This window comes from Oryctolagus cuniculus, chromosome 16 (assembly GCF_964237555.1).
Source record: "Oryctolagus cuniculus chromosome 16, mOryCun1.1, whole genome shotgun sequence".
Classification (NCBI taxonomy): Eukaryota; Metazoa; Chordata; class Mammalia; order Lagomorpha; family Leporidae; genus Oryctolagus; species Oryctolagus cuniculus.
Genome location: NC_091447.1, coordinates 14,102,960 through 14,130,005, shown reverse-complemented (window position 1 = coordinate 14,130,005; position 27,046 = coordinate 14,102,960). Strand labels below are relative to the sequence as shown.

At 53.8% G+C, this 27,046-nt stretch overlaps 1 protein-coding gene and 1 long non-coding RNA gene across 2 annotated transcripts in view; both read left to right on the top strand.

The window, feature by feature from the left end:
* RAPGEF5 (Rap guanine nucleotide exchange factor 5) overlaps positions 1 to 6,431 on the top strand; it is a 245,354-nt gene extending 238,923 nt beyond the window's left edge. Inside the window, exons 25-26 of the mRNA XM_051852807.2 lie at positions 119 to 173; positions 2,558 to 6,431. Of these exons, the coding sequence (XP_051708767.1) occupies positions 119 to 173; positions 2,558 to 2,676 (174 nt within the window). The 3' untranslated portion in view covers positions 2,677 to 6,431. The remainder of the gene's footprint in view (positions 1 to 118; positions 174 to 2,557) is intronic.
* A 2,903-nt stretch (positions 6,432 to 9,334) lies between these two features.
* On the top strand, positions 9,335 to 20,014 carry LOC127492595 (uncharacterized). Its single transcript, XR_007922099.2, has 4 exons — positions 9,335 to 9,747; positions 14,404 to 14,691; positions 14,940 to 15,057; positions 19,163 to 20,014. It is a non-coding gene; the product is annotated as an uncharacterized lncRNA (long non-coding RNA).
* The last annotated feature ends 7,032 nt before the right edge of the window (positions 20,015 to 27,046 follow it).

The following is a 27,046-nucleotide window of genomic DNA, read 5'->3' as shown; positions in this document are numbered from 1 at the left end:
TGTAGCTCTTCTGTCGGCCCACGAGCTGTTAAGAGTCTTTATGCATCCCAGGAGGCCGTGTTAGCACTGCAACCCCTCCCGACCCAGCCACTGATCCGTTTCCTGTTCTGCCTTCCAGCATATGATCGCAGACACGGTCCGGACCCTGAGACACTGCAGGGCTAACCAGTTTGGTGAGTAAGCAAAATCAGCTGTGCCCTGTGCATTGGTAGCTAGAGTGGCCGTGTACGAGTCTTTGGTGGTGACAGATTTAACAGCTTGTAAAGTGTAACACGTCTGTATAGCAGGTGCATGTTGTATGCCTGTCTCCGTTTCCTCATTGCGTGGGAGGTGCTAAAGACAGCATCAGGTGGATGGTTGTCCCTGTATTGGTGACTTGATGGTGCCCAGAGGGACTTGAGACAGTCTGAGGCTCCTCACCCCAGCCCTGGCCAGAGCTGAGCTGATCCAAAGCCAGGAGCCAGGAGCTGCTTCTTGGGTGCAGGGTCCCAAGGACTTGTACCATCCTCTGCTGCTTTCCCAGGCGCGTTAGCAGGGAGCTGGCTCAGAAGTAGAGCAGCTAGGACTTGAACCGGTGCCCATATGGGATGCTGGTGCTGCAGGCCAGGGCTTTAACCTGCTGTGCCACAGCACCAGCCCTGAAAGGGAGAATTTTAAATTCAGGGCCTGGTTATTTATAAGACTCAAGTGCATTCATACCACTGGATATGTGCTTATGTAATTCTCCATTAGGTATGCAAGTGCAGTGCCTGGGTAAGAGAGACCGTGATAATGACGTTGTCGTGGAGGTTTGGTACCCGTGTGAGCATGGTGTTGCTGGGAGTATGGCTTCATTCTTCCTCCACCGACTGCTTCCCAAGTATTTACAGTTTGGTTAGCTAACGAGCTGTGCGACATCGATGTCCCCTACTAAGGGGCTTCGGTTTGCATCTGCTCCAAGAATGGGCAAGGAAGGTTATCGTGGTGTGGCTCTCCTCAACCTCTCAGTCACCAAGTCACTCTATGGTTCTCCCATGTGGGTGGCAGGGGCCCAAGTACTTGGGCCATCTTCCACTGCTTTCCCAGACCGTTATCAAGGGAGCTGCATTGGAAGTGGAGCAGCTGGGACTTGAACTAGCACCCCTATGGGATGCTGGCCCCACAGGTGGTGGCTTTATCTAGTATGCCACAATGTTGGTCCCTGTCTGAATCCATTTTAACAGTTTATATGGTCATAGTAAGTTAATGTCAGCATTTGGGATAAAATACACTGATGTTAATCAAGTCCCATGTAAATTATAAAGTCAGTGGCTGTGGTTGGCATTGTTCACTGGGCTGTTATTTTGAGGCCTGCAAAGTAACAACAAGATTATCTTTGGTAGCGTCTTGTTTTCCAAACCACTGTTTCCCAAACCAGGAGCAGGTCCTCTGTGCATTTCAGAAACATGGCCTAAACAAAACAGCTTTTTGGTCACTTCCAAGCAGCAGGGAGAGGGGAGATGAAAAAGCCTTGTAACTCCTGGTCCTTTACCGCTCAAAGCCGGAAGTCTTATTTCCATAAAACCAAGGAGTGAAGCCACCCGTGACATACAGGTCTTAAGCGATTTCCTCATAAAACACAGTTGTCAGAAAAAGAGAAAGAACAGGAGAAAGGTGACAATAAAATGCAAGAGGAAAATAAACTACCCTAAGATGCTGTCCGCCTGAGTGTCCGTGTTGCACTCTGCCTCGCATCCCGCGGAGTGAGAGGAGCTGATGGCACCACACGTCTGCGTTGGCCCGCCATGCACAGTTTGGCCAGTAGCTCCATGCCTCAGCTGCCTTGGGTTTTTGTTGGTTTTGACCTTGGTCCACGGGCTTGCACGGGCTAGCCTGGCATGCACGGAAGCCCACTGTGGCCCCTTGATCCTCTGCCTGCCCTGGGTTCACGAGTGGGAAACCCTGGCTGGGTCCTTCGAAGTGGACTTTCAGAACCTGCTCTGCCTGTTTGCTGTACTTTGCGTTCTGTTTCATGGCATCTGTTGATGCAAATGGCCCGTGACTCTTTTTTTTCCAAAACAAGGGCACTAAAGCACTGACCAAAAATATAGTAACAGCAACAGTGATGACCTGTTGTGCTCATAGGCCACATAGATGATCTGTGGGTGATTTCTAGCTGTCAAGACCGAGGTACAAGAGCCAGTGCAGACAAATGCTGTACATGGCCACGCAGTGTGGGAACTCAGACCACAGGCACAAGAGCCATGGGGACCTGATGTTGAGCCCTGGCTGTGCCACTCGCTGGCTGTGACCGTGCTCGGTGTCCCGCCTGTGGGGAGGGCTCATAACCCAGCTTGTGGACAGTGTGTGACGTCAGGAACAGCAGCAAAAGATCTCTCCAGTCTGCTTACATCTAGCCTGGGTTGGAAAGCATTTCCACCTTAGGACCAAGGCACCTCTGGGACTCAGACCCGTGACAGCCTCCCTTGGGGTTTGCCCTGAGCCCTGACTGGGGGATTTGTGGTGTTTGGAGATGGCATTGCTGCTCCCAAGGCGCTGATCACCTCCTGCTCCTCCTCTTCTCTCCTCTGACAAACAGGAGGCGACCTGTCTCCGAAAGAGCATCAGGAATTGAAGTCCTACGTGCACCACCTGTACGTCATTGACAGCCAGCAGGCGCTGTTTGAGCTCTCGCACAGGATCGAGCCGCGGCTGTGAGCGCCGCCAGCCTCTTGCCGGGACGGCCGCACCCGCTTTGCTGGGAGGCGCGAGGTTGCTGAGTTTTATCAGTGCCCCACGAGACACTCACAGGAAAGCCAGCCCCAGCGTGCGCCATGGGTGACCACGAAGAGAAGCTGCTCCGTGCCACTCCTGGGGTGGGAGGGCAGATGGAGCATCAGGAGCTGTCTTGAAATGGAGAAATCTGGGTTTCTTATGATCACGTTGTTGATTGAGTCCAGCTTTCGATTGAAGACAGGAAAACACGTCTCGACGTACCCTACCCCGGCATCTCTGGGCCGCCCACGTACAGCAGCAAGCACCCTCACTTTGCCTGGCTTGCAAACTTCCTGCTTACAAACTCTCAGAGTCCTCCTCTCGGCCACCTAAAGACAGCGATGGTGTCTCTAGGTCTCCAGGGAGGAGAGGGCTCTGTCCAGCCGAACCCAGGACAGCACCAACAGCTGCTTGTCTCTAGGGGTGAGTGCGGACCGGCTGCTGGCACCCATGCCCTGACGTGCCGCTGAGCAGTGCCAAGGCATGCGTCTCTTTGCATCCACAATCACATCGCAGCGTCTGCTCGCAGGTGCATTTAGTTCCTGTTCAACTGACTCGCAGCTCCAGGCAAAGCAGACTAAGTTGCTTTGCCAATAAGGAAAAAAATAGTCATCGCTAAGAAACGGACTCAGTGTTGAGTTCCTGGGGATTTTCTTGACCCCAGGGAGCAGGCTCTTCTCTGTATCAGGCGGAACACGGTTTTGAAAAAGCACAGAGCCTGACCCCTTGTGGGCACGCGGCAGCTGCTGCTGGGCCGAGTCAGGCCTGCAGTCTTGAGCCTGAGGGTGCCCAGCGGTTTGCACACTTCGGGCAGGCTCCCTGCCCCCAGCATGGCTTGTGATCAGCTTAGCTGGCAGGGAGCAGGGCGAAGGGCCATTGGCTGTAGGGAGCACTTAGCACTCTGTCCAAGGAGGAGGTAAGACGCCAGCAGGGGTTGCTGGTCTTTGGCAAACATAAAGTGCCCAGATGCATCGTGGTGTCTGATTCACATTAGAGACCCCCCAAGTCCTGTGGCCGCCTCGCAGCCACAACAGAGATTTTCTATACTTTAAGTCTTTGTTGCTACCCCTTGGTTTCAAGCGGGGACTCTGGTAGCAAACAGGATGAGGAGGGGTTGGAGAATTGCCCATACCCTGCAAATGAGCAGGCAAGCCCGTGTGTGCAGGTGTTGGAATCTACCTGTGCCAGCTACAGCTGTGTCGCTTTGCCAAGGTACCAGGGCCCTGCCTCTGGTATTCGATCCCATCATTGTCCACACTTAGGACCCTCAGCGTCCTTCTCTCCACGCCCCCATTCTTCTCTCGGCTGCCCACCCGCCCACACAGACCTGCTTGCTCCTGGTCTCGCCAGCCCCTCGTTCAGCTTCGTGGCTGATGGGGGCCCTGTGCCCTCTGAGGCCGTTTGTAGCCATGCCGCTCGTGGGGCTTCAGATAGCGCCAGCAGGAGCCCCCTGGAGGAAATCTTCCGTGGGACGTTCAGAGAGACCCAGAGTGGGCCAGCATATCAGACTCAGTCCTGTAGGACAGAGGACTGGCCACTCCCAGATCCGCTTCCTGCCACAGGAAGGGACCAGGTCTTGCTGGAGATTAGAGCCCTGGAGACCTGGGGGAGGAGACACCCCCTACCCCGGCTGCTGCAGCACTCCCTGCATCCTGCCCTTGGTAGCTGGTGAGGGTGACCTGTGCCTACCTGCTCTTGTCCTTTCTCTATGCTAGGGACCAGTCCATCAGCTGAGGCCATTTTGGTGTCGCCTCAACATTCTAGAGTTTGTCTCTTCCTCGGCACTAGACCTACCCTGCTCCAGGTAGACAGCCAACCACCTGGAGAAGTGGAGTTCTCAGGGAGCAACTGCTCCCGCAGGGCACCTGCTGCCTACACAGGGCAGACGTGCAACTTGGCCAGAGCAGGCTGCACGTACTTCGTGTCAAAACGCTTGTCACCTGCTGCATCTCAGCAATCCCGCACGGCATGGGTGGACGTGGGCTGGGGCGGAAGTAGCCCTGGTACAGCTTCCCCTCCAGCCACTGTCATAGGGCCTGCAGGATGACAAAGCCCAAGGGAGGACTTCGTTTTGTTGAGATTGCCTTCTCCCCTGCCTCTCCCACCCCTAGCCTGCCATCTGAATGTCTGAAATCTCTGCATCTTTTCTGGAATGTGTCCACTGTCTCCACTATCTCCCAAGTAGCAGCTCTCAGAAATTTCAGGGGGTGGGGGCAGGTGATGCTCCCCAGGAAGCTCTCTCTAAGGAAGCCGAGCTGAGAGCAGGCCATCAGGGAGGAGAGCTCCCAGGCTCCCTGTTTGCGGTATGGGCCTCTTCCATGAAGGTTTTGTCCTGACTCAGCAGGTGGCCTGGATGACTCAGCTCTTTTCTGGCTCTCCTTCAGGTTTTTACATCTCTATGCTTGTGACAGCACAACCATGGGCAGCCCCGAGGGTCTTTGTATTCATCCACAAACTAGCCCTGCTTCTAAGTTGGCATTGGGCAACCATCCTCAGGCTCCCCTAGGCAAAATTGTAACTTTCCAATTTCTGTTTTTAAGGTTCCCCATACACATTCGCAGGTGTTCCACAGACTACTGTGTTTTGAATCCAGTCGTTACACGATCTGTATAATTGCCAAGTGGTTTTAGGGATAAATATTAGGACTAGCATTCACTTTTTTTTTTTTAGTATCTTTGATTATGTTTAGAATAAGTTCATTTTCCTAGACCACAGGGGGTAAGTGTGGAACATGCATTGAATTTGGAATCATTAAAAAAACAGCCACACCTCCGAATCTGTAGAGAGAGGATGCTACGCCAGTCCACGCTCACCTGGGAGTGCGGGAGAAACAGGTGCACAGAAGAGGTAGCTGGTGATGACTCTTGGTCCCTGGGGCTGGACCTTCTCTGCTGCCCGAACCCAGCCCTGCAGTCCTGTTGGAGCCGGCGTGTGGACCACAAATCCCAAACAGGTGTTCCTTCAACGGCACAAGGAGTCCCTGCTCCTGAGAACCTGGGCGAAACATTCAAACACAGTCTGCCACACAGGATTTCTTGTCAAGTTTTACAGACATGTCCTTAAAATTTCAGCCTGCTTACTAGTGAGCACACCAGTCTTGCTTCAAACTGGTAGCGGGGTGGGAAAGGCTTTTAAACGTTGCCAAAAAGTATGATGAAAATGTACTACTGTGTAAAGCAAAGCTGTATATACTAAACGTTTTCTAGCAGAGTAATATTTATTTGCATAGCCTATTTATTGTATTCGTATTACACTGTTATTAAAAACTGGGATGAAATCCATGACCTGAAGCGAGGAGCCTTGCCTTCTCCCGTCTCGTTCACCAGGGCCGCTGTGACACAGTCAGCTTGCGTTAACGATTAGAAGACAGAAACCCCCGATCAGGGCGTCTACCTAACTTCTCAGGGACTACGCTTGTAGTTTTCCACCATCGAAAGAGCTGGTGAATATGAAGCTTTTGTGGAGTTACCAGCATTGCCATGAACAGTGTCCCCCCCCCCCCCCACCTTTCACACTTCCTGCCTCTGTATATAGGACCGTGCTGTGTATTCATCGAAGCTAGCAAGCAATAACTTAATATGTAAAAATGGCCAAGCAATATAAGGTGAACACATACAAGTAACGGTTACCTTATCTGTATTTTCAAGTGTTTTTTTTTTTTTAACTGCTTTTCCAAATATAAGACTATGGTAAAGACACTCCTTGGGCCTCCTCATTGCTTGATCCTTGATGCTTGTGGGTCAGGTGGCCTGTGTTTTGGGGAGCAGGTGCTGAGAGCCCAGAATTTGCTCACTGAGAGAGCTGGAAGGCAGCCCGCTGAAGCCTGCATCGCTCTGCCACTGGCTTCCTGCAGAACCCAGATAGGACACATTGGCCATTGCATCCTGAGATTTCGGGATCCCACAGCCATTGTCATGGCCTCTCCCCACTTGGAATAGGACCAGGAATCCCCTCTTCCCCACCGCTCCAATACCGAGAAACGCGCCGAGCCTGGTGGGGACACTGTGGCCCTGGCATCAGGAGACCTGCAGGTGCATAGAGCCGAGAAGTTCAAGGACACCAGGGAGTGTTCTGGTGGCTGCCGTTCAGGCCAAGGCGTCGCCATCAGTCTGGGGCTTGGGACAAAGGCGACATGGAACAGCACTCGGTGAAGGCCGGGGACACTGAGTGGGAAATAAAACCTCCTGGTGAGAAGCCACTGAGATCAATCGGGGAGGCAGAACGGAGCCTGAGCTAAGACAAGCCCCGGGGCGCTACCCTTGGTGACGTGCCACTCCCCTTGTCTTGTCACAGCGCCCACTGGCGGGATGAAGCCGCCCGGGGCCATCCATGCAGAGAGCTTGTCCTGATAAGGGCACCATTTTCTTGTGCTGTGAGTGACCTCCAGGAAGTGGCACTTCTGTGCAAGCGGGAGAGATGGGGAAGGAGCACAGGGTGTGGCCCCTAAGCCCGCTGCTGGGGGCAGAGCCAAGAGCACCGCTGATCTCAGCTGCTCCCGTCCTGCGTTCCTAATCCCTCCGTCCCCGGGGGCTGACCCTGCAGGGCCTTCCATGAGTCAGGAGCCATGCTGGAGGAGCTGGACAATGGGAGGCCCTGAGCTCCAGCTCTGGGAGGGAACTGGGAGAAGGACTCCTTATTCTCCACCCCTCTCCGTGGGTTGTGGCAGGGTCTCTGTAGTGAGCTTTCTTTATTATTTCTAAGGAGGAGATCAGGGGCCAGCACTGTGGCATAGCAGGTTAAGGCCACTGCCTACAACGCCAGCATCCCATATGGGCACTGGTTCAAGTCTCGGCTGCTCTTCCAGTCCAGCTCTCTGCTGTGGCCTGGGAAAGCAGTGCAAGATGGCCCCAGTGCTTAGGCCCCTGTGCACCCACATGGGAGACTTGGAAGAGGTTCCTGGCTTCAGACCAGCCCACCCCTGGCCGTTGTGGCCATTTGGGAAGTCAACCAGCAGATAGAAGATCTGACTTTCTGCAATTCTTTCAAATAAATAAATCTTAAAAAAAAATCTCCCATCCACTGGTCACTCCCCAAGTGTTCTCAGCAGCTGGGGCTGGGTCAGGCCAAAGCCAGAAGCTCAGAGTCAACCCGGTCTCCCACGTCAGGGGCAAGGACCAAGTACTCAGCTGTCATCTGCTGCCTTGCAGGGTGTGCGCTAGGAAGCTGACGCCTCTGGCTGTTTCCAACACTCCAAGTAGGGGCCTAGGGACACCACACACCCCCGGCTGGACACTTCTTGGTGCCGGCTGGCCTGAGGTCACCTCCGCTGTCGGGGGGCCCCTTTTCTGCTCACAGACTTTGGAGGAGCCCACGTGGTCTGTGCATGGTCAGAGTCTCTGTTTTGAGTTAGAACAGGAGTGAACATTATATCTGGAGAAAAAAAAATCCCTTCAGTGGTCACCTTGTTCTTAGAGCCTTGATCAAAACAATGGCACAGGGAGACTCAAGCCTGGCCACAGTTGGCCCACGTCAGGGACTTGAGACATAGGGACAAGATCTTTGCCAAGTTCTGGGTCAACAGTGAGTGGCTCACTCTCTACGATTGATTTGTTTGACAGGCAGAGTGACAGAGACAGAGGGAAGGACAGAGAGAAATCTTCCACCTACTGGTTCACTCCCCAAGTGGCCAAAACAACCAGGGCTTAGCCAGGCTGAAGCCATGAATCTGGAAATCCATCTGGGTCTCCCACATGGTGACAAGGACCCAAGTACCTGGGGCATCTTCCACTGCTTTCCCAGGGACATTAGCAGGGAGCTGGACCTGAAGCGCAGGAGCCAGGACTCATCCCACCCTCTGATCCAGCGAGCCTCTGTGGTGTGTGGTGCCATCCTCACCCCCACCCCCGGCCAAGTTCAAGTCCTGGAAACTCATGACTCCTCACCAAACCCTCTGCTTACCAAGTTCACCAGCCACCCCGTCCGTCCATGTCCGCACTCCCCTGCATGAGTCCAGTCCCTGGCTCTCTGGGACCCCGGCCATTCAGTGACCTCCCTCTTTGCTGTCCTCTCTCTCTGTTGCCCCCAATACAGTGTTCAAAACTGCCATCAAAAGAAATGGTTCCTCACTCACAGATCTCACCACGTTTCTCCCAGCATAAACCCCTTCAATGGCTCCTTCCAAGCTATAGAACCAACCCTGAATATCCTTCCTCTTATTCTCTCTGCTTACCTGCCCAGGGCCAAAGAGACAGGGCAAAGGCCTTCCAGAAAGAATTGGTACCCTTTGCAACCAGTATTCTAGTGGAGATAAACCAGTGCCCACTGAGCACAGCACGTTCCAGCATCCACTGAAAGCCTCACTGAGCCTTTGAGGGTGTTAAGTGTTGAAGGCAGGCTGGAGAGGGTGTGTGAGTGTGTGTATGTGTGTGCATGCACACACACTTTGGCCCTCATTGGAGGAGGCCAGGCCTCCAGGATTGCTTTCAGGATAAACAGCTCTTCCCCCTCAAAGCCATGCAAACAGACCTACATCCCACCAGCAATTCAATCATCGGGTGAGGATGCTGGTGGTGGTGGTGGTGGTGGTGGTGGTGGGGTGGGGGTGTCTGGGGCCTCCTCCAGCCCACAACGCCGAGAAGGCCGGTGCAGCTCAGCGGTTGCACGAATGAATGGGGTTTTGTCAAGTGACCTCACACATGAAGGAAATAAGAACTGCTTGTGCCCCTTTTGTATTCAGTTGACCTGGGCTGGGCCTCAGAAGAAGCTGGAAGGGAAAAGGCCGTGGGAGGAGGCCGGAAGGCACCACCTCGCCCCTTCCCGTCCTGTTCCCCATGCTGACTCCGCAGCCCTGCCAGGGCTGACTGCCGCAAGAGATACAAAGAGCCCCTGCACTCAGCACCCCCAGGCCTGCCTGGCTGTCCCTGTGTTGCTGGCCTCCAGCCAGCGGGCGCCACCCAGCTGCAGCTCCCGGCTCCCTGCGGTGGGGACAGGGGACCGCAGCCCCCGGGCCCAGCCAGTCTCTTCTCCACCACTCAACCCGGGGCATCCAGAACGCCTTCCCTGCCTATCCAACAGGTACGGCCCGCCCCAGAGTTCCCCGGGATGACCCCATTTGGCACCGAGCCCCTAGCTGAATCCCCGCAGTGGGTCCCATGCATCCCACAGTGGGGAACGACCTCCGGTTCTCAAGAGCTGGCAGACGGGCGTGAGTTTCTCATTTGCTCTTGGCCACTGCTTCTCAGCTCATAGAGAGGAGGATGAAATGCCACTGAGGCCAGCAGGGGGTGTGGAATAAGACGAGGACGTCTGAGGGCTTCCCACGAAGACTGGAACTTGGCACCTTCAGTTAATGATCACTTCTTACCCTGGGACTTGCAGGGACCCGGGCAAATTTCTGCACTGCTCTCCTCCTGCTCCCCCTTCCGGGCAAACAAGGTCATTGCAGCGTCTCTTCCCCTGGGGGCCGCTGCGGGAGTGAGGGTCCGTCCTCCGTGCGCGCTACAGGGAGCTGCACGCGGGGTCGGCGACCTTTCGGAAGTGGCCCAGGTCTCCCCACGAGGCTGAGACAAAGCGATGGCTTCCTTGCGCCGGCTGGTTCCTCAGAACGAGGGCGCGTGCTGCAGCCTGCCAGGTCGGGAAACTGATGTGGGGCTGAGCGCTGTCGCAGTCGGGAGGGCGAAGGGCTGCTCAGAGCTCCGGCACGGCCTTTCCTAATAACGGCCTGAGAAGGACACAGGGTCTGGGGGATCTGGGGGGTCCGTGCGGAAGGGGTGGGAGTGCCCTCCGTGTTGGAGGAGTTCCATGGCTGCCTTCAGCGGCTGCTGTGCGAACACAAAGGCTGCGCCCGCCCATCCTTCCAAGCCCAGAGCTGACACAAAGCCCCCTTTGTAAGGCAGAACAGCAGGAGCAGCCGGAAGGAGGGCCAGCTCACTAGAGCCTGACCGACAAGCCTTTGGTGTTTTTCTTCCTTAAGCAGAACAAGTAGCTAACTCCCCTGCCATCTACCTCCATTCCTGCCCCATGGTGGCGGCAAGTAAACGCTCGTCCACAACAGGCTGCATCCGCTTCACCTGACATTTTATTGAGCATCTAATATATGCCAGGAACTCTTCCAAGTGACAGCCGAACAACCCAGAACAGAACCACTTGTGGGCCGGCGCCGCGGCTCAATGGGCTAATCCTCCACCTAGCGGCGCCAGCACACCGGGTTCTAGTCCCGGTCAGGGCGCCGGATTCTGTCCCGGTTGCCCCTCTTCCAGGCCAGCTCTCTGCTGTGGCCCGGGAGTGCAGTGGAGGATGGCCCAAGTACTTGGGCCCTGCACCCCATGGGAGACCAGGAGAAGCACCTGGCTCCTGCCTTCGGATCAGCGCGGCGCGCCGGCCGCAGCGTGCCAGCCGTGGCGGCCATTAGAGGGTGAACCAACAGCAAAAAGAAGACCTTTCTCTCTGTCTCTCTCTCTCACTATCCACTCTGCCTGTCAAAAAAAAAAAAGAAAAGAAAAGAAAAGAAAAAGAAAAAAAAAGAACCACTTGTGCCTGTCTTCACGGGGCTGTGAGCAAACGACAGGGATAGACCACAGACAGGGCAAAGCCATCCAGGGCCTGGAGTGTGTCGGCTGGTTCTGAAGAGGCAACAGCTGGGACAGGCAGCACGTGTGGAACCACAAGGTCACCAGAAGGTCTTTGTTATGGGTTAAGGTATTCCCGCCCACCCCACCAGCCGCCAGGAAAAATCTGTATGTGAAGTCCTTACCCCCAGTACCAAAGTTTAGGGCCATTTCTGAGATGGGTGGCTTCAAGTTAAAGAAGGATTACTAGGTCTGGCCCTAATGCAGTCCGGCTGGAGTTCTACTGAGGGGGAAATTTGGAGACAGACAGACAGGGAGAACTCCAGGGAGCATGAAAACAATGGTGTGCAAGCCAAGGAGAGAGAGAGGGAGGGAGATGGAGAGGGAGGGGGAGAGAGAGAGAGAGAGACTGAGTCTGCCAACTCCAGGATCTCAGACCTGCAGCCCCCAGGACTGTGAGATGGTGAACTCTCTCCTTGGAGCCATGCCATGGCTGGTATTCTGTTAAAGCAGTCCCAGGAGACTAATACAGTCATGCTGGGAAGACTTGAAGAAGGTCAGGGAAGCAGCCACACAGGCATCGGGGAGGGGGGAGGGAAGCTTTCCAAGCAGTGGGAACAGCAGGTGCACAGGTGCTGAGGGTGCACCTGGGGTTTAAGGACCAAGCAGCAGCCTGGTGTGGCTACAGCCAGTCAGAGAAGGGAGAGAGGTGGAGGAAGTCAGAGAGAAGTGGGACCAGGTCAAGCCTTGCTCTAAGCCAGAAAGGAAGCCACCTTGGAGGTAGCAGCTTTGAGGGAGGGCTCAGTTCGGCAGCATTGGTTTCTGATGTGGAAAGCCAGGGCTTTCGACAGACAGCAGTCATGGAGAGCCCTGGCAGCTCTGCCAGCTGAGAGCTGGGGCACTGGAAACAGAACTGCCCTGGAGTCGGGGGATGCCCAGGTCCGAGCTGTAGATCTTGTTGGCTCTAAGCTGAAAAGCCCTTCACTCGGCCCAGCTTCCAAAGTAGCCACTGCTGTTGCAGGGATGGCCTAGGGGCAGTAATGTTGCAGGCAGAACTGTGAATTTCCTTGTAGAAATGCCACCTGCCTGCTCTTCAGGCCAGCTCTCCTCCCAGGCCAGCTAGGTAGTGGGAGTCAACAGGGTGCCTTCCCTACGGAGCTTCACAGCTCCTCTAATGATGTCTTCCAGGACCCCATGTGAAGAGACAGATAGGTCTGGACCCATATGTACCTGGCAAGGCCTTCACACCCACCTGGTTATTATCAAGCCCCTCCCTGTCAGCTTCTATGTTTCTATGCATGGGGAAAACTTTCTTAGGTCCTCTAATAATGACTCTGTCCTTTGTTTTAGACTCTGTGTCTATAATCTGCTTGTTAGATTCGTTTTCTCCAGACTTGAAACTGAAATTCTAGAAGGCCAGGCACACGAAACCTGGGATGGAAGCAGTTTCTGCGAGCTGGCGCTGCGTCTCCCTCAAGAGGCCACCTCCTGTGGGAACCCTGTCTTGACTGCTGTTCCCTACTTGGCTTGAAGAAGCCAGAGTGGTTGCCGTCCCGTACCCCTAACAGAAGTTAGGGTCCGTTCCTCTGGGGGAGGAAGGTGAGGAGTCAGACAAGTTAATAGGCAGTCAGGTCGGTCCTGATGAAAACTGGGGGTGCAAAGCGCTTGCTTCCCCCAAGAGTTATCTTTAGCAAGGTCAGCAGTGCCTGCCCGCCCATTCCTTGGGAGCTTCCAGTTTTATCTTGAGAATAGCAAGGGAGTGGTGATTCCACCCTCCTCAGCTCAGTTTATTGTGAAAACAAGTTACCTGTACCACCCTTCAGATGGGTTTTTGTTTTATCGTGAACAAGCCAGACAGAGCAAATAAGATTAAAATCAGGTCTTTTGATGGGTTTTGACCCCACTTTATAACTAATGAATGAATGTCAGGTTTTTCCCCAAAATTGTACTTAAAAACCCCACCACCACCAGCCCCTTTGGGATTTGCCTCTCTAGGAAGCCCCCTCCTGGCCACTCCTCCAAGAGGTCTCTGACTTAAATAAATATATATTTTTTAAAAGCTTAGTTTGGGACATGTGTGGTTTGAAGTCTCCGAGAGGCCTGAATCGGAACCCAGCAGTAATCTGGATGTCACACAGTGACCTTCAACCCCATGCATTTCTGGGATTTCATCATGGTCAAAGTCAATCTCTGAGCCAGAGGGCAGGAGGAACTCACGATTTTGATTGACAGCTGACATAAGGTAAACAATGATGCTCCAAACCTCCAGACGCAAGCTGGAAGCAGTCCCAGCTCAGGATGTGGAAGGAATCAAAGAAGCTTCAGAGAAGGCATTTAGCCTAGAGGCTGAGACGCCTGCAAACCACACTGGCATGCCTGGGTTCAATTCCTGCCTCCAGCACCCTGCTAATGCAGACCTGGGGAGAAAGTGGTAATGACCGAGTAACTGGATCCCCACCCACATGGGAGAGCTGGGTTGAGTTCACACCTCCCAGTTTTGATCTGGCCATGGTGGGCATTTGGAGGAGTGGACCATTCAATGGGAACTCTGTCTCTGTGTCTCCACCTAAGGCAGCATTTGGATGTGGGTTAGATGTGGTCTCGTAGGCCCCTATGTTGGAAGTGTGGCCCACCAGAGTGTGATGTGAGACGAGGTGAACTTTGGAGAGCTGCGGCTTAGAGCAGGTGGCTTGGTCATGGGAGGGGCTAGCCTTGGAAGGGGTTAATATAGTTCTCACGGGCCCCTGGTCAGTTCCCAGTGGGTTGTTACAGAAATGCAACCCTGAACCTCTCTGGCTTCCTGTGCTGCCATATGTGTCTGCTGCTCACACACTCCCCCCATGAGGCCACGTTGGGGTGCAGCCAACAGGGCCCTCACCAAGGCCAAGTCAGTGGGCCGCCCAGTCTTGGCCTCTCTGCCTCCCACCCACTCAGCTGAAGACTCATCTTCCAGTCTTTTGTTATAACAAGGGCCAGTGAGCTGCCACAGGCAGGAGGACGTCTCACAAGTGGTCACAGGGCCACCCCGGGCTCATGACTTCCTCTGCCAGCCATGCCTTCAACCTGGACGGCACAGACCCGTTCAGTGGCTGCCTCCTCGTTCCAGCTTTCCTTCCTGGAAAAAAAGATTGCACAATGCAGAATTGCAATTTTATCATTACAGATTCTGGAGGTGCTGGAGAGCCCACAGGAGACACAATGTGCCTGGAAGATGTCGAGGGAGAGACTTTCGAAACAACCTCGAAATGCCCCCAGGCAAACTCTCCAGCTATGGGAAAGAACATTCGAGACCATCCCTTACTTTTGCACTTTACCATCTTCTGTCCTGAAGACAATCCTGCCAGAAAGGAATTTCAATCTACAAAGCACTCAATGCAGCATATAATTCTCATTAGTTACTTAATGAGTCTGTGTTGACTGAGGAGGTGTGTGCCACCAGCAGGACCAAAATGTGAGTCATTAGCGACACCTGGCGGGCACTCAGGAGCCCCGGGCACAATGGAAACACCTGTTCTCCAGAAGCCTGGTTCAACCCAGCAGTGTGGCTTGGCCCCAGGCAAAACCTGTGTCCAAGTAATGAAGCAGCTCCTAGCTTTCCTGGGACCTGGTCCAGTGGGTGGCTATTCCCTGATTTTACAACTTAAGGCAGTCTCTCTCTTTCTGTCTCGCTCTTACTCTCGCTCTTGCCCTTAATTACAGAAACCAAGCAGCTGGGGCAGAAGTAGACCCAGAGAGTGCCCACACCTGAGTGACCCAGGCACTGACCTCTGTTCTCTGCAAAGGGGAGGAAGGTAAAAGCTAGTCTGGAAGGAATCAGGTAAGTCTCCCCTGCTCCCGAGAGAGTTAAAAGGCCCAGCGGGGTTTAGCAATGTCTCTGGCTCCCCGCGTCCCTGTCCTGCACCCCAGGGGGACACCACACCGTGCTCCAATTTCCAGGCAATGTACTCCGCGCCTGGGACAGCATCAGCCGGGCGCCAAGGCACTGCTGTGTTCAGCCGGAGGATCCGTCTGTGAACTTGGCCATGCTCCAGGCCTTGTGGTGCTTCCAGGGGAGGTCACACACGTGCTCCTGCCCCGGGTTGCAGGGGTCCTGGCCCCCACGCCTCACAGGACGCCCCTCTACCCAGGCCTCCCTCACGCTGGATTTAGTCCCCCCAATGCAGTGACAGCCTCTGTACTGGGGGGCCTTATCCCCCTCCTCATCTAATTATCGCTTCCTGGAGCAGCTGTTAGTTTCCCCATGGATTTGTCAATGTTCAGGCACGTGGTGGGGATGGGTATTTGTGTGGCTGTTGGAAAAGCTGCAATTTCCCATGCAGGGTTGGGGGGGCAGGATGAGCACACAGGTCTCACAGTGCTGTCACCAGCCGGGCACCTTCACCAACACAGGGCCACGCTGCCTGCTGGGCTGCAGGTGTCGCGAGAGTGGAGATACCCACCACCCACTGGAGTGAGGGTCCCGTGGCACTCCCGGGGGATCCAGAGAGGTCCCCATAGGCTCCTCTCCTATGCTGGCGTCTGCCCGCCTCAGGCACTGGGAGCTGTCCAGGTGCATACCTTTGCGCTTAGGCTAAGGTGAATCCAAGTTCAAGTTCCCAGAGCAGGTTCCAGGCAAGCCACGCCGGAGGTCTGTGCCTGCAGTGATGGCTCTCAGAGGTCAGGGACCCCCTTGAGCCCATTCACTAATGAGCGCTGTCTGGAGCCCTTACCCTCAGCCCAGTGATGTGACAGTCCTGCCCCGGTCTCACCTGGCTGGCTGGCACAGGTCTAGATGAGCTAGGCACAGCCCCAGCCTCTACTGCAATGGTAGAGCAGCCCCTTATAAGCTTCTAGAAAAGCCTATGGCTGGCCAGAGGAGCAAGGGCTGGATGCACGGGAGCCCAAGGATGGAATCTGATGGGCAGAGCCCTTTCCCACCCATGAAAGCGCCTTGGCAGCAGACCCAGAGGGAAAAGGAGGAAAAACCATAGACTTCCCACCCATGAGTCATCCACACGGCCCTGGCATCGCCCTGGGCCCCTTTTGTTTCTTTGGCTCGGGTGGAGTTTGATGCTGGGAGCAGCCCTGTTTCCCAGTGTGCACCACGATGCCATGTTCCCTGCCCCCTCAGAATCAGCCCAGAAGGGACCAGGGACAAAGCACAGACAGGGTCTGGAAGACAGGAGGTCTCCTGCAAACCCCAGATGAATGGCGCTTCAGAGGCGGCAGGAGCTGGGGCTGGAGGCGGGGCCGTGCCTGGCCGCCCCATCTCCAAACACACCTTGCATTCTGCAGGTGCCATGTTGTTTTGGACCTGGAGTTGTTGGTTTTTTTGTTTGTTTTGTTTTGTTTTGTTTTGTTTGTTTTTTGTTGTTTTTTTTTTTTTTTTTTTGACAGGCAGAGTGGACAGTGAGAGAGAGACAGAGAGAAAGGTCTTCCTAGCCATTGGTTCACCCTCCAATGGCCGCCACGGCCGGCGCACTGCGGCCAGCGCACTGCACTGATCTGATGGCAGGAGCCAGGTGCTTCTCCTGGTCTCCCATGGGGTGCAGGGCCCAAGGACTTGGGCCATCCTCCACTGCCTTCCCGGGCCACAGCAGAGAGCTGGCCTGGAAGAGGGGCAGCCGGACAGAATCCGGCGCCCTGACAGGGACTAGAACCCAGTGTGCCGGCGCCGCAAGGAGGAGGATTAGCCTATGGAGCCGCAGCACCTGCTGGACCTGGAGTTTGACTGCTGTGGGGTGAGCCGGGGTCGGGGAGACTGACGGAGAAAGAGGCATCCCTCTGGGCTGTGGACACAGCACTTTCTGCATTTCTTGTCCCGGGACTAGGCCATCTTAGGCTCCAGGACAGGGAGGAGGCATGGCCAGGCCAGGTCGCCATGGCACTGAGTAGTAACTGCCTCCTCAATGGCAACTTTGTTCATCCATTCATCAAGATGTGGGTGAGTGGGCAGGCTTATCGATTTTTTTATTTTTTTTTACTCCAGGTCCTTTTCACGCACAAAGACAAGGGCTGATATATGTAAGGTGCATTTTATTCAAAAAGGGAGAAAGAAAATACATTACACACACACAGATGTGAGCATGGGTTGCCCCACACAGGTACCGATCATGGCTGGGCAGTGGGCCAGGAGGTTTGCCAGAAAGAAGGGGTGGGAGATGGGAGGCAGAGAGGGTGACTGGCAATGTGAGAGAGAGAGAGAGTGAGTGTGTGTGTGTGTGAGAGAGAGAGAGAGAGAGACCCTCCCAGTTGTAGGCCTCCTTAGCTAGCTCCAGGCCTCTGCAGGTGTGAAACCACCCAGGAAATATGTGGCACTCCCACAAGCTACGTGGAGCTCCATATCTATATTTGCATGGTATCTTCTTCTTAGGTCCGGAGTGAAGCAGGTGCACCCTGGGAAAGGGGGTGTTTTGATTGACAAGCAGGAGGATTGACTTACATATGGGGGCTGGTGACTTCCAGCTCGGCAGTCCTAAACTTACTTCCTGCCTATTTCGTCCCACATCAGTCACATAATCAATGAGCCCACGGCCTGGCAGCAGGCGTGGAGACACACAAGACCCAGTCCCTGCCCACGGGCAGGACACAATGGAGGACAGTGGCAGTAGCAGGTGGGCAGAGGCGGTGGGGACTAGAGGCAAAATCAAGAGGCCGTGTGGCTGGGACTGGGGCTTTTGCATCAAGTGCATAAATGCAGGTGTGCGTCCTGAAAGATGCCCACGAGGGCAGGTGCCCCCTGGGAGCTGGTGTTCCACGTCACTGACACCTCGGATGTGCTTTCCAAAGGGGATACAGGAAAGTGGGCAGGGCCGTGGGTGTGTCTCAGGCCCTGGATGCTCTCCCTGCACGGTCCCTTCCTCTGTGCATTTTTATTTTTTGACAGGAAGAGTGGACAGTGAGAGAGAGAGAGAAAGGTCTTCCTTTGCCATTGGTTCACCCTCCAATGGCCACCGCGGCTGGCGCGCTGCAGCCGGTGCACCACGCTGATCCGATGGCAGGAGCCAGGTACTTCTCCTGGTCTCCCATGGGGTGCAGGGCCCAAGCACTTGGGCCATCCTCCACTGCACTCCCTGGCCACAGCAGAGAGCTGGCCTGGAAGAGGGGCAACCAGGACAGAATCCGGCGCCCCAACTGGGACTAGAACCCGGTGTGCCGGCGCCGCTAGGTGGAGGATTAGCCTAGTGAGCCGCGGCGCTGGCCCCTCTGTGCATTTATGTTCCCAGCACACCGGCACACAGTTCGTAAAATATGGAATGTACATGTTTATTTTGAAGCAAAAGAATTTTGAAACCCATGCATATTGGAAAATGTGCGTTTCCATGAACTTTTTGAGGCATCCTTGTGTGTCTGTGTATGTGTGTGCATGTGTGTCTTTGTCATGTGTATGTGAAAGTATGTTTTACTACTGTGTTGGTATAAAGATGCATATAATCCAGAGGAATGACATTAATTTCTTTATTTTGGGTAAAAAAGTTAGAATCTCTTCCTGGGCCCTGAGAGGGCCCTGCATCCAGAGCTTGACGGGAAACCCGCCCCAAGTACCGACAGTGGGCTGGGGCGGGCTCTGTTCACGTGTGGGCTTTAGGCGCCCTCTAGTGGCTCCCGTGCCCACCAGGCTGCAGAGCCTCCTCAAGCCCCATGGAAATCTTCACTCTTAACTGCTTGAGCCGGGTCCCAACTGCCCACCCCTGGGCTTGGAGGCTGTTAAATTGGCAGGCAGCTAAGGGGGACTGCAGAAGCACAACGAAAGCCCAGTGGCGGCCAACTTGGGGAGGGGAGCCGGCAGGTGGATCTTCTCACCTGACTGTTCAGGGCAATCCAAAGCAAATTTTAAAATAGGGAAAACAAATAACAGGGTTTTTTGTGGGTTGTTTTGTTTTATTTTATTCTACTCACTCAGTCTTTCTTGCTCTCTTCTCTACCTCCTCCTCTATCGATAGGCTAAAGTGGTCCCCATTTGGTAAGTGGCCCATCTGCCCCCATTGACAACTGGGAATGGTCCCCTGGTGGCTGCCATCACAGCTGGTCTGTGGAGTCGGCTGGGACAGGTGCAGGTGAGCTTTCCCCACCTTCCCCACGTCAGCCCAGTGTCTCCTCCTTCCGAGCAGCTGCAGGAGAGGGAAAAGTCTAGCCTGTCCTGTGTTTACGGATGGGCCAGGCTGGCATGTGCATGCAAGTAGAAAATGGACAATGACCGCATTGCAGCCCCGTTCCTGGGTGACCTTAGAGGACAGTGGGAATGGAAAATCCCCCAGAGGAAAGCACTTTGGGAAGTGCCTCAGATACAAAGAGCATTGGAGGTGATGGCCAGTGGAAAATGGCCAGCTGATCAGAGCTCTGGAGGGAGAAAGACTGGGGCTGTGGAGCCGAGGAAGCGGTGGGAGGGACTCGGGGGGACTGGGCACAGAGTGTGACTCTCTTTGCATCACGCGTCAACGCCCACAACCTCGCCGCTCCAACCCTCCCACCTGCTGAAGCCTCTGCTGAAGTGATGGCTCAGGGTGACACCAGGCAAAGCCGAGGACCCAGCATGCACTGCGTGTGCTGCTGCCTCCCGGTGGGAAGATCGACAGGCCTCCCCAATGACTCCTGTCATTAACTCCTCCTGGAAGCATCGGGCTGGCTCTCTCCACACCTCAGGCTGACTTGACTTCCCAGGGGCCTCTTCACTCTACCTGTCCAAATTTGGTGGTAAAACTTCCATCCTGTTCATTTTGAGCACTCCCCTGTCACATCCCTTTCAGGGCAGGGTAGGGTCCCATGATCTGGGGTACAGGGCTGGGGTGAGGGCACCTCTGTGGGGAGCAAACCGGACTAGACTGAGTTACTGGAATTAAGACTTATTCTATGCATCTGCTCTCCCACAATATGGCGCTGGGAGAGAAGTAAACAGCTTCTGCACAGCTGCCTCCAGTTCAGCTAATAAACTGTAGGACTTGCTCCTGATTGGAGGAGAGCAGCGTATTCGGCGTGTGGGCAGCCGAGTTAGGATTGGTGGAGGAGGACTATAAAGGAGGAGAGAGACGGCATGCACCAAGGAACATCTAAGGGGAACATCTGAAGGAACACCTGTGCAGCCCCCGAGAAAAGCCGGCCGGCGGTGTGCCGCTCCCCTGCGGAAGTGGGGAATGTGGCCAGGGGGAACTGCCCTTCCACGGAGGTGGAAGGGATAGTAGCCAACCCGGGAAGAACCAGCAGCAAACCCGGGGAGGGCCGAGCAGACGAAAGAACAGCGCAGGGTCCTGTGTCGTTCCTCCATGAAGAGGGGGAGCGACATAATGGTGCCGTGACTCGGATATGAAGCCTAGGCAGGGTTTAGTGTCGTTCCTCCACGAAGAGGGGGAGCGACACACCTCTGTTCCTTTCTCTGTGCTCACCTGGTTGGGGAGAAGAGACAAGCTGTAGTCTAGGGATCCCCAAGGCCACCTTCAGCTTTGATGAGTCCTAGAACCCAGAACCAGCCGTGTACTTGCAGTTACAACTCAGAGCCACATTTGGAGCTGAAAGCCAGCAAAGGGAAACAGCACAGCCAGGAGTCCGCGAGAGAGAGGCCATGAGTTTCCATGGGCCTCTCCCAACAGTCTTGGAACAGCAGCCACTCCTCGCAGAGCATTGCTAGCCAGAGAACCCATGCAAGCCTCCATGCCCAGGGCTCTCACTGGGGTCAGTCACGTGGCTCACTTTAGTCTGCAGCCCTTAGGAATCAAGGTGACCCCAGATGGCCCAAGGCATCACCAATCACATTAACACCATGGACCTGCCATGGGCCAAGGGCTCCAGGTACACAGAGACACTGTTATCATGCAGAACATGCCACGGACTTCCTTCCTGGGGACTTAGCAAGGCTCAAACCTGTCCTTGGGCGAGGCTAATCCTTTTCTGGCTTTGCATGGCTGCTCATGGCAGCTGCTGGCCACCCTTGCCAGCCTTTTTTTTTTTTCTTTTTTTTTTCTGACAGGCAGAGTGGACCGTGAGAGAGAGAGACAGGGAGAAAGGTCTTCCTTTGCCGTTGGTTCACCCTCCAATGGCCTCCGCGGCCGGCGCACCACGCTGATCTGAAGCCAGGAGCCAGGTGCTTCTCCTGGTGTCCCATGGGGTGCAGGGCCCAAGCACTTGGGCCATCCTCCACTGCACTCCCTGGCCACAGCAGAGAGCTGGCCTGGAAGAGGGGCAACCGGGACAGAATCCGGCGCCCTGACCGGGACTAGAACCCGGTGTGCTGGCGCCACAAGGCGGAGGATTAGCCTAGTGAGCCATGGCGCCGGCCTCACCCTTGCCAGCTTAGCTCATTGTAGGTTAGGATAGCCCTATGGATCTGCAGAATCTAGGAACTTAATTCTCTTCTGTTTCCTAAAGCCATTGTTACCCCACCTCCATTCTGAAATTTCTGGGGTCAAGAATGGTGATCTCCATCAGTATTCCATATCATCCTGTTACCATAGCAACATAGACTGTAACACTGAATTCAAGACATAATTGTCTAAAAACAAAAACAAAAATCCCTTGGCCATTGTTCCATAATGCAGCCTTCAGCTTCCGGCCAGATTCCTCTTCTACCTCCTTTTTGGGAACAAAACCAATTCATCCAGTTTCTGCTGTCTCTGTCCCCACCCCTGAAGTCCAGCCCCAGGCCATTAAATCAACTGAGGAAGGTGGCAGAAGGAAAAGGCTTTTCGTTTTTCCAGGATCCACTCGGAAGGCGCTGACGCTCGCAGATGACGATTTCTTTCCCTGTGTTACAGTCGCCGTGGCATTATTCACCATCAGCCATGGGGGAACCCCTCCTCAGCTGAACCGGCTGCTGTTGCCAGCGCTCTGCACCAACTGTGGTTTGCTCCCTGGATTCTGGTGGTGAAATCTCAGTGGGAACAAAGCCTCATTGGGTTTTTATTGAGTTATCATAGGTTCTCAATGGCAGGAGTGTGGGATGGTGGTGTCGGGCTAATATGCCTTTGTGATGAAATCGTGCCACCCCGGTTTATTGCACATTTTGTTGAATAGCATTGATTTGAGTTGTTCAGTTGAATTGCTTTGATGGATGAAATGTGGCTTTCTACATACTGAGCTTTCTCCTGCTACAGCTTGAATATTAGTTTGGATGTCTCCCAAAGACCCATGTGTTAAAGGTTTTGTCCCCAGGGTGGGGTGCTATTGGGAGGGGGCGGAGTCTTTAGGAGGTGGGGCCTGGTGGGAGGTCCCTAGGTCATTGGAGGATGCTCCCTGAAGGTACTACTTGTGAGAGGCAGGGTTATAAAAGTGGAGCCAGTCCCAGCCGGTCTCTCTTCTTCCTGGCTCGCCACAGGCTCCTTTCTCAGCACATGCTCTGTGTCACTGCCACCTGCTGCCTTCATCAGAGACCGAAACAATGGGCTGCCCCATCTTGGACTTAAACTTCTGAGACTGTGAGCTAACTGAACCTTGTCTCTTCATGAAGTTAGTTTCCTCGAGTATTTCATTATAGTCATGAAAAGCTAATACAGCCCCTAAAAACAGCTGAGGGTACTTGCTTTGCATGGACAGCACTCCCTGTGTGACTGGAACATCACAGATGCACCTGTCCCCTGCAGGGCAGGCAGTGGTCCTGTCCTTGAAGCCAAGGCACAGAGCCAGTGAGAGTGCCTGGGCCACCACAGCCATTGAGTGTGAGGTGGACCTAGGGACATTGCTATGATCTGAAAGGGAATTGAATAAGATGGCTCAAAACTTTATTCTTCTTAGAATTTATACCCAGGAGAATCTAATGCAGACATGGTACAGCTATGAGAAGGCATGGAGTTACAAGCACTGGCAAGATTTCAATACAGCATACAGGTGGCTTCCTGAATGGACAGTACTCAGGTTGTAACTCTCCTATGGCAGTTCTTACTAATTTTGCTTTATGTTCTCTTTTGCTAGTGACATACAATAAGGCAACGAAACACGCACTGGAGAATTGGAGACTCAGCTTGTGTGCAGTCCCTCCACCCTCTGCCTCGCTGCCTCCCTGGGCTCTCAGCCGCTGCTCACCTGGCCCCTGCTGTCCCAACCCCCCATGGCCTCCCCTTCCTTATCCTTCCTACAGCTGCCCTCCCTGTCCAGCAGGTGCCTGGACCTGGACATGTGGCGAGTTAGGAGAGGACACATGTGCTCTTCTGCATCCTGGGGCAGGGCATGGCAGCCCCATCCCCACCCTGGGCTCCCAGCATCATGGCCCATTTGGAAGTGACTTGGCAGGAGTGAGCCTTTTATCCAACCCCTATCCTATACCGAGGTGTCCCAACATGGAAGTCGCCATACCACTGGGGAGTCATCCATGCATCGTGGGTTGGTGTGGCTGGCCCAGGGGAAGTGCACATGTATGACTGAACTTAACTGTCTCAGGCTGTGACATGGTACATTGTAACTGACAAGGAGGAGGGTCACATGCACCAATTCTCCTAGGGGCTTGTGGATGTTCTGGGTGAGATTGAGAACAATGTGTATTTTTCTGGTGTTGGACAAAGTGTTCTATAGAAATCAATTAGATCCAGCTGATTGATAATGTTATTTAGTTCAACTATATCCTTACTGATTTTCTGCCTGCTCTGTCATTTACTGAAAGGTATTGACATCTCCAGCTCCAATAATAGATTCCTCTATGCTCATATTCTCTCTGCGGTCCTGTCAGTTTTTGCTTTATGCATTTGGGCACTCTGTTGTTTGGTACATATGTGTTAGGTACTGTTAATGTGCCCTTGGAGAATTGACCTTTTAATCTTTTTTTTATAACACCTCCTCTATCCTTTATAATCTTCCCCTCTCTAAAATCTACTGCTCTCATATCAAAATAGCTTTCCTCAATTAAGGCTAGTATGGTATATATTTCTCCATCTCTTTTCATATATGTCTTTAAGTTGGGCTTCTCATAGAAAACATATAATTGCATCTTGGCTTTTATTTATGATGTCTTTTAACAGTTAACATTTAGACTGTCTCTTGGAATATTCATTTCTCTCTTTCTAGCATTATTTTACCTGTAAGTTACACCTTTTGTAATTGTCACACTTTTCCCTCCTTGCATTTTCCTTTCAGCGTTCTTTGTTTCCCTTAGGGAGTTTTTCATTTCCAGCCTTTCCTTCTGATGCGTCCTTGGCGTTCCCACCTCTCCACTTGTTACATAGTATCATGTTCACTTTCTCCTCGAGAACCCACCACAGATTGGCCATGCGTGTTTTAAATCCCCAGTCGGATCATTACAGCACCTCTGAGTCCGAGCCAAGCCTCCATCTCTACAAACGGTGTCTCCTAGCTTTTAGTGTGCCATGATTTTTTGTCACAAGCCTGACATGGCATGCTGCGTAAAAGCAACTGGGGGAAAATGGGCCACTACAGTGAGGTGTCCTGTCACCCCGCTGGGGGTTAGGCTGGACTCATCACCTGTACCGTGGGTTGCGGTGTCCTTGGTTTGGATGGCCCTGTTGCCTTTGGGTTTCCTTGGATACTTCTTTGATTGTTTAGTTTTTAAAAATTATTTATTTTAGAGGCCTAGAAGGAAAGAGAGAGCTCCCATCCATTGTCTCACCCCTCAAGTTTCTGCAACAGCCAGGGAGAGGGGCGAAAGCTGGAGCTGCGGACTCAACCCAGGTCTTGCACGTGGGTGGCAGGAACCCGGCTACTTGTGTCGTCACTGCGGTCTCCTAGGGCCCACCTTCGCAGGAAGCTGGGATCAGGAGCCAGAGCCTGAGGTGGAACCCAGGCCCTGCAACGTGAGATGAGAAAGTCCTAAATAGCATTCTCACTGCCAGCACAAAGCCCAGCTCAGGCTTTCTTAAATCCCATCTGTGGGACTGACACTGTGGTGTAGTGGCTTAAGCTGCCACCTGCAGCACCAGCATCCCATATGGTCACTGGTTCAAGTCCTGGCTGCTCCACTTCTGATCCAGCTCCCTGCTAATGCACCTGGGAAAGCAATGGAGGATGAGCTTGGGCCCTGCAACCATGTGGGAGACCTGGAAGAAGTTCCTGGCTTTGGACTGGAGTCGCAGCCATTTGGGAAGTGAACCAGCAGATGGAACAGCTTTTCTCTCTGTCTCTGCCATTCCCTCTCTCTACCTCTGCCCTTCAAGTAGAATAAGTAAATCTTAAAAACAGAAAAGTCCTATCTGCGATGCAGAATTCTCCCAGTTGTGTTTTGCTATTATCATGCCCCAGCCCTGTTGCACCTGTTGGGGTGGGGATGGCAAGACTCTGTCACCCTCTGACCAGGTCTCCATCGTGTGGGCAGCCCGTGTCCTTGGCCCGTGACCCTAATGAGTACTTCTCAGTCTTTCTGCTTGTTTTCTTTGGGGTATTCCCTGCTAGGGTAAACAAGGTACTTGCAGAGGGCTGGCGTTGGCTCGTTCCCTGCCCCAGGTGTGCAAGGGCTCAGGTGAAACAGCTCCTCCTGGGCAGCCTCATTAAGAACAGAGGCACTGTGGGTATTTAGGAAAGGCCCTTTCCCCGGCCCCCTGTGCGAGGTGCCGGAGCGGGGGGGGGGGGTGTTCCCCTGAGAACCCAATGGGGCTCACAAAGGCAGTGCTTACCTCATCCCCTGCGCCACTCCTCCATTGTCCTTTGGCTGAGGTCCCTGCAATGTGCTGCCCTCTGCTCTACCTGTGGTAAGTCGTGGTTCCGCGTCCCGTGTGTGCAGGCAGGGAACAGCGGCTTCTCCCATGACTTCAGTTCCCTGCAGGATCTAAGAAGAGGTGCTCGTCAGCATTTGTTGGGCTTTTTTCCTCTGTGGTTGAGAGGGGCAACTTCCAGGCTGCTTTACATGCTGAGTAGGAAGCTGTGAAGTCCACTAATTTAATTCTTAAATGTTTTCCTACAATTTTATTTTTCAATGTTTATTTACTTGGAAGGGAGAGAGAGAGAGAGAAAAGACTCTGCTGGTTTACTCCCCAAATGCCACCAGCACCCTGTGCTAGGTCAGGCCAAAGCCAGGACTTAAGTCCCAGGTATCCCACTTCCAATCCAGCTTCCTGCCAACATGCGTCCTGGGAGGCAGCAGGTGATGGCTTAGTACTTGGGTCCCTGCCAACCCATGTGAGAGAACTGGATTTAGTTCTGGGTTCCTGGCTTCTGTCTGGCTCAACTTGGGCCATTGTGGACATTTGGGAAATGAACCAGCAGATGGGTTCTCTGTCTGTCTCTTCTTTCTCTCTGTGTCTGTGTCTGTGTTTGTATGTCTCTGGCTTTCAAATACAACTTAAAAATTTTTTTAAAAATTTTTTGAGCCGGCGCCGCGGCTCACTAGGCTAATCCTCCGCCTAGCGGCGCCGGCACACCGGGTTCTAGTCCCGGTCGGGGCGCTGGATTCTGTCCCGGTTGCCCCTCTTCCAGGCCAGCCCTCTGCTGTGGCCAGGGAGTGCAGTGGAGGATGGCCCAGGTGCTTGGGCCCTGCACCCCATGGGAGACCAGGAAAAGCACCTGGCTCCTGGCTCCTGCCATCGGATCAGCGCGGTGCGCCGGCCGCAGTGGCCATTGGAGGGTGAACCAACGGCAAAAAGGAAGACCTTTCTCTCTGTCTCTCTCTCTCACTGTCCACTCTGCCTGTCAAAAAAAAAAAAAAAATTTTTTTTGAAAAACAAGCTCACAGGGAACTCTTGGGCTTATTAATTACCAACTGAAAAACTCTGAAGTTTCTTGTCACCTTTGCGTATTGAGTTACCCCAACTCTCAAACTGTGCATTGAGGCCCCTGGGAGTGGGGTGAGCTCCCCAGGGCATTCTGGGACGTCTTGTATTTTGAAGGAAACACAGCAATGTCTGTCTATCCAACACCCTGGGCACTGTTGCCTTGAGATGGTGCCATGTTAGCATGAAATC